At 43.6% G+C, this 6,779-nt stretch overlaps 1 protein-coding gene across 1 annotated transcript; it reads right to left on the bottom strand.

Moving 5' to 3' along the window:
- Positions 1–5,603: 5,603 nt before the first annotated feature.
- LOC132591973 (small ribosomal subunit protein uS14-like) lies at positions 5,604–5,789 on the bottom strand. Its single transcript, XM_060273331.1, has one exon. The coding sequence runs from the start codon at positions 5,787–5,789 to the stop codon at positions 5,604–5,606; it is 186 nt and encodes a 61-aa protein (XP_060129314.1).
- Positions 5,790–6,779: the final 990 nt, after the last annotated feature.

The raw sequence follows: 6,779 nt of genomic DNA, 5'->3' as shown, positions 1-6,779 counted from the left end.
TTAAAATACAGAAATCCATCAAACATTAAAAGCTTCCCTAAACAGGGCTGCCTTGAGATGCCTTCTAAAGGTCTGGTAGTTGTTGTTCTCTTTGACCTCTGGTGGGAGGGCATTCCACAGGGTGGGTGCCACTACCGAGAAGGCCCTCTGCCTGGTTCCCTGTAACTTGGCTTCTCGTAGCGAGGGAACCGCCAGAAGGCCCTCAGCGCTGAACCTCAGTGTCCGGGCAGAACGATGGGGGAGGAGATGCTCTTTCAGGTATACTGGACCAAGGCCGTTTAGGGGTTTAAAGGTCAGCACCAACACTTTGAATTGTGCTCAAAAACGTACTGGGAGCCAATGTAGGTCTTTCAGGACCGGTGTTATGTGGTCTCGGTGGCCGCTCCCAGTCACCAGTCTAGCTGCCGCATTCTGGGTTAGTTGTAGTTTCCGGGTCACCTTCAAAGGTAGCCCCACGTAGAGCGCATTGCAGTAGTCCAAGCGAGAGATAACTAGAGCATGCACCACTCTGGCGAGACAGTCCGCGGGCAGGTAGGGTCTCAGCCTGCGTACCAGATGGAGCTGATAAACAGCTGCCCTGGACACAGAATTGACCTGCGCCTCCATGGACAGCTGTGAGTCCAAAATGACTCCCAGGCTGTGCACCTGGTCCTTCAAGGGCACAGTTGCCCCATTCAGGACCAGGGAGTCCTCCACACCTGCCCGCCTCCTGTCCCCCACGAACAGTACTTCTGTCTTGTCAGGATTCAACCTCAATCTGTTAGCCGCCATCCATCCTCCAACCGCCAAGTTGCAAAATTCCTACCAGGCTCCCGATCCAAAACAGGCAACCCCATGACAGGCGTAGCAAGGTCAATGCAAGAATGCCTAAAATTAGAGGAGGGTGGGCGGGAGATTCGTTGCGAGCAGCAAAAGTGGAACTGAAAGCCGCTCGCTAAGCATATATAGGGTAAGGCTGTCAATCAATCATTTGTTACATGCAAATTTTCCCAGCAACAGCACATCCACCAATCACACATGTGGCCATCCAAACTGACCTGCCTCTCCAACCCTGGGATGTCTTGTTAACCCTTCCACAACCCATGTTCTCCTCTATGGGGAGAACCTGCTTTATGGTGAGTTCTGGCACCTCTTTTTCTAGAAAAATAGCATCAGACAGCCCTATTTTCATCTGAGAAATGTTGATGGGGACATTTCTTATTTTCATCAGAGAAATGTGGCAGGGTATGGAATAGGATGTTCTTATTTCCATCGGATCAATGTTGTAGGGTATGCAATCTGGCCTGGGGTTTGGACTGCAGCCATAGTCTAGATGAAGCCTATAATACTTTAGCTTCACATTCACATTCATTGTTATTATATAAAAAAAGAAGAAGTCCTGTGGGGAAATGATTTTGTTTAGTGCAAATGTGGGAAAGCTTCAGCTGCTTTTTCAGCGCTATATGGAATACTGGGAAGGACATGCTATTCCCCCATGTGCTTGTAAATGAAGGCTAAAAGATGCCTAATTTTGACAGCAGGTGGCAATTAGCACTTCCTGTGATGCATGCTTAAAAGGGTAACATATATTTTTCTGCAAAGAGACCTAAACAAGCCCAGACAATTCAGCTCTAGCAGAAGACATTAATCTAATATCTGGATATTGACTTCCATTCATTTAAATTTAAATGTGTGTGATTGAGCCGTGCAGTAAAACCAGCTCACCCATACCAGCTGGCATCCTGATGGCTTTTCTTAAGCAAGCAATGGAATCAATTTAAATGCGTAATTGACAGTGGCTCTAACTAGCTGCCGCAGAGGACTCCAGTTGGACTGCTGGTGGTAGGGTTTCATCAGCTCCAATTAAAATGCCACACAGCAGATGACTTGTGGATTAGACCAAGGGAGCAGTCGAACGTCCAAGAAGGTGGCACGAAGCAAAACTTAAGCTGACATTACGGGTTCTCCTTCATGGAGAGCACGTGTTGCGGTGGGGGCCTAACGAACTACCCCTGAGTTGCTGGGGTGGGGGCTATGAGTTGGCCACCGTTCTGATTGGACCCAAGCTGTTGTGGGGGAGAAAAGCATGTTTCAATTTCTGAGGGACAGCCAGGGGTATAAAAGGCAAGCATGTGATTTGTTCCTCCTCTTGGCTGCATTCTTCGGATCACCCTCCCTCCCTCCCTATGTTTAAGCCTCTGTGTTGACCTTGCTGTGCCTATCATGGGTCGTCTGCTTGGCAGGGGCCCGGTAGGAATTTTTCCATTTGGCTGATTGGCTGGTGCCATCTGGTTTTTGCTTACTGCATAGCAAATAGTCACAACTTGTAAGGTTGGCGGTTAGGCATTGGTTATTTTAGTTGTATGAGGGGTCTTGTGACCAGGATGAATGAGCTTAGGATCCAGTCTAACTCCGCCCACCCCACTGGTCCCACTCACAGCACACACCCCAGAAATACATAACTAAAGAGCTGGAACTTTGCATAAAGGAAAGCTACTCAAGACCATTTTAAAATAAGGAGAACCACAGCAAGGGTATAATAATGTGTTTTGTTTACCATAGGATTATTTTTTTATATATTGTCTATTTAATTTACAGTATAGTGGGAAAAGCTGCATGTGAATTAATTGGGTGTTTGGCATAGCCATAGATAGATAGATAGATAGATAGATAGATAGATAGATAGATAGATAGATAGATAGATAATGGTTGCTACATTATTTACCTGATTAATAAACTGGCTCTGAGGGATAAATATTACAATAAGAAGGCTCTGCTTCCTTTTTCTGAGCCTGTAGAAATAAAGAAGTCTAACAGTAATAAACAAAACAAAAAAGCCCCCCCCCCCTCTATGCAACATGACATTTACAAGTTGGATGATGATCACACATTGACAGGATAATGCCACTTATCAAACACTGACAGTTACTATGCAATTTGGGGGTGCATTTGGATTAAAGCGACCACTCTGCTGGCATTCTGAAACCTCATTTTTTTTTCCATGGAAAGGCTTTATACCAAATTACTAATAATTTCTGAAATGTCTTAGGTGCCCTTTACATGCAGAGATGTGGGAGCTGCTATTGACTCGGTTCAACCCACAATGCTACTGTAACATTTAAAGGCCCTGTATTGGAACAATGAAATGGTTCGCCTGTAATTCAAAAGTGACACACTGCAAAAGCTTTAATAATAGACTCACACTCCTGATAACTCCTCAAAAGGAAGCAGGGTCATCTACCTATGTCAAGTGTACGACAGCTTCCTGTTTCCTCATATCACTGGACCCCAGAAATATATTACTGAAGGGAGAAATATGCCCTTTAACTCAGAAGACTCAGTGTGCATAATATTGTAATTTTTTTATGTTTTGTAAAGATATAAATAAACCCAAATTGTCACCAGTGTTTTGGAAATATCTTAGGCAAATATTTGGTTTTGGAATCATCAGTTTGTATTTTGAAGTATAATTTTAATGGATGATGGTGATGATGTCAATGGTAAATGGCATCCAGTCACAGAGACCAAAGGCAGAACAAGTGAAGAATGTGAAGGCATTTTAATAAGAGTAATGATTTATTAAAATTGCATACCACCCTTCATCCAAATATCTCAGAAAAATACAAAATGAGAATGCAAAATACATAATAAAACAAGAACAAAAACAAACCACTAACCCCCTCCCTCAAACACATTTAAATAGCCATAGAATGTTAATCAGCCAGATGCCTGGGAGAAGGGGAATGTTACCTAAAAATATGTAATGAAGGCACAAGACAGGCTTCCCCGGGGAGAGCATTGCACAAATAGGGAGCCACTGCAGAAAAGGCCAATAGTACTTCCTGATGGTTAGTGTGAGGTGGTGCCTAAGAGCTGGGCTCACGAACTTACAGGTATATGTGGAATATTTTAATGACTAATCATACTACTCTACCTCCATTGCATGCATATGCAGTTAATCACTGCCAGCCCCCCTTAAATTTGAAGGGACCTGACTCAATGAATAAAAAATACATTAGCTTTAATATGTTGACTTGTCATTTATACACAATAATTTGCAAGTGCTGGCCCCACAAAGCAGATAGAGATGTGAGGTCTCATGTTGTCAGGATGCTGTCAGCATGGTTGCCCAGGAAAGTATAAAGACAAGGAAAAGTTTCTTACCATCCTTTTTTATTTCAGTCTTTACAGAGAGAGGCTATAGAACCCAGCCTCTTTGGTAATGGTGTTGTCCCAAGTGACTCTCCATCCACCGTCTCTCCCACTTCCTCATTCATTATTCTCACTGTCTCTTCTATGGGTGCTGCTACATGCCCTCTGTCTTTGAGCTCTTTGCTCTCCTACTTTTAAGGCTTGCCAGGTTCAGGGAGATGGAAGATCTGGAATGCTTTCTAGTGCCAAACGTATCAGCCAGCTGCTCTGGCTCTCCCATGCTCTCCCAACTTCATCTTCCTTTGAGCTGTGACCTCCATCAAACCCCTGTTGTCAATCTATACTGGCTTCTTCTTCATCCTCCCTGCAAGGGTTATGATGGGGAGGCAGTCTCCCCCATTCCTTCTCCTCTGCCCAGCCCCTGGCACCACCACCCTCTCCAGTGTCCTCCTCTTCTGCCCAATCCCTGACACATGTGCATCATGAAAGCTCATGCCTATCGACAATGCACTCTGCAGACAGGGACTGCATGAACTGAATTCAGATTGCTATGCATCTGATCTGTGCCAACAATGTTGTGGGAGCTGTTTTCATCCATGCATGAGAACCAAGATGTATGGTCACAATTGCTAGCTATAAGAATCCAGTGAGAAGGTTGGGATGCATGGGCAGAGGGCTGCAGTGGGGTGAAAGGGTTAGGAATGCCCATTTCATAGCATGTTCAAGCTGCTTTAACACTAAATTGCACAAACCTAGCTCCATACACGTCAAGCAGTTTCGGCAATTTGCCTTGTGAGCTTATGATTATTATTTTCTTCTTGAAATCTTGTCCTGTACAGGAGAGATGGCTCTATTCTAATCTCCCATAAGGTACCAATTCTCATATGGATATAATCCATCAGTCTGTCCAACAGTACTTTATAAAAGGCTGGTTTATTTTCATTTGGGGCATATATACCCATAACCAAATGAATGCTAATTTCCACCCCAATATATCTACCTTATTCATCAGAAAGAATCGATTTTGGACAAAAATTGGGATATATATACAAAACAACTCCATTTTTTCTTTGTTCCCGCAGAGACAAAAATTTCCCTGATTTCTTTTGAGTTAAATATTTCAGGTCCTTTTTCCTAATGTGTGTTTCTTGCAGGCATCTAATTTTAGTTTATTCAAGTGATGAAACATATTGTAGAGCAGTTTCAAACCTGTTTAAGTTGTAGTTCCAAACCAAAAGAAAAAGTCATTTAGCATGGTTGCCCTAAGAGAGACAGCAACCTCTAGCAAATTTTCCTAAGCATTTTAATCAAACTTCCTGGCATTCCTTGGAGGGAAGACATGCCAGTCAAACAAGTTTTTTTGGGGGGGGGATCAGGGCAAACAATAGCCTATTTATTTTTATGTACCCAAAATCATCAATGTGTGGCAGGAGGGGCTCATCTGGGCAAACCTTCCATGTTTGATGTCCTCTTCAAGCCATCTCTGTGGACAGGCATTTAATGAATCCAATGTCCTTGGCATACTGGTGGAAGCACTGGTGGCACATGTTGAGCCCGTACCTGCGAATCAGGCCGTGGTGGTTCGAGCACATGTGGCAGGACCAGGAGCCCTGGCCGAACTTCCTCAGGTGGCTCCAGTAGAGCTGCTGGTGGCCCATCTTGCTTGGTGTCTCACGAGGCAAGGGAAGCGTCAAACAAGTTTCAGTCTGATTCTGTAGGTGCAGATGCTCCAAAAGTTTGTTAATTAATTAACTTACTGGTGCATAGGAACAGAAGGCTTTGCTAAGCGCATTCCTTCCTACAAGCATACGATGAGAATTCTGTGATGAGAGTACTCATACAAACATGATTTCTTTCCTCTAATAATGAAGATCGAGTCGAGAGGGGCCCATTGTAAAGTAAAAGCTTAATCTGATTCTGTATGTTTCAAATAATAGACTTCATGCAGGGATACTTTCATACTGTGAATCATTAATCATTCTGACAAAATGCAGCATCTCTCTATTAGATTTCCTGTTATGGACTTTTAACAGATGTCTAATTAGAAGCTACAAGTGAATGCAGAGCGAACCAATGTTTTGCTGGAGAGACGGAGGCGAAGATTCCAGTTTGTTTGAATAGCATTCAAAGTACTTGAGAAATGACTAGAAAACAGGATCTATGATCTTGGGTGGGTGGGTGGGTGGGTGAAGGAGAATTACTAGGCTTCCTCATCTAATGGAAGTAAGTTGTTTTCTCAGACTTTTAAATTCCATTTGCTGAGTGCCAAATATTACCAGCACTGGCTGCTATTTTATGTCAGCTCTCGTGTATATATGCCAAATGTTGATTTTTCACTGACTCTCTGAGGCCAATACTGTAACTCCAAGGCCTGCCCAACCTCTAGCCTAGCCAACATAAACGCTACATATGGTGGCCTGCAAGGATATTACCAGATTCCTTGTTTTTGCAGTTCCAGGAAAAGAAGCAAAAGCAGGACTTTTGTTGAACCTCTGATGCAGAGGCAATGTCAGTTCTGAGTAGGTCCTGGGATGAAGTGTATTCCGCTGCCCGTTCCACTCTTTCCCCTCCCCTTTAAAAGAATATTATTATCATTTTGTGGACACTACTACTCTGCTCTTTGTCTCTCCATCACTATGGCTGGAGAG

Source organism: Zootoca vivipara, chromosome 4 (genome assembly GCF_963506605.1).
Source record: "Zootoca vivipara chromosome 4, rZooViv1.1, whole genome shotgun sequence".
Taxonomy (NCBI): domain Eukaryota; kingdom Metazoa; phylum Chordata; class Lepidosauria; order Squamata; family Lacertidae; genus Zootoca; species Zootoca vivipara.
Note: the sequence above shows the minus strand (reverse complement) of the source record. Positions and strands in the feature narration are given on the sequence as shown.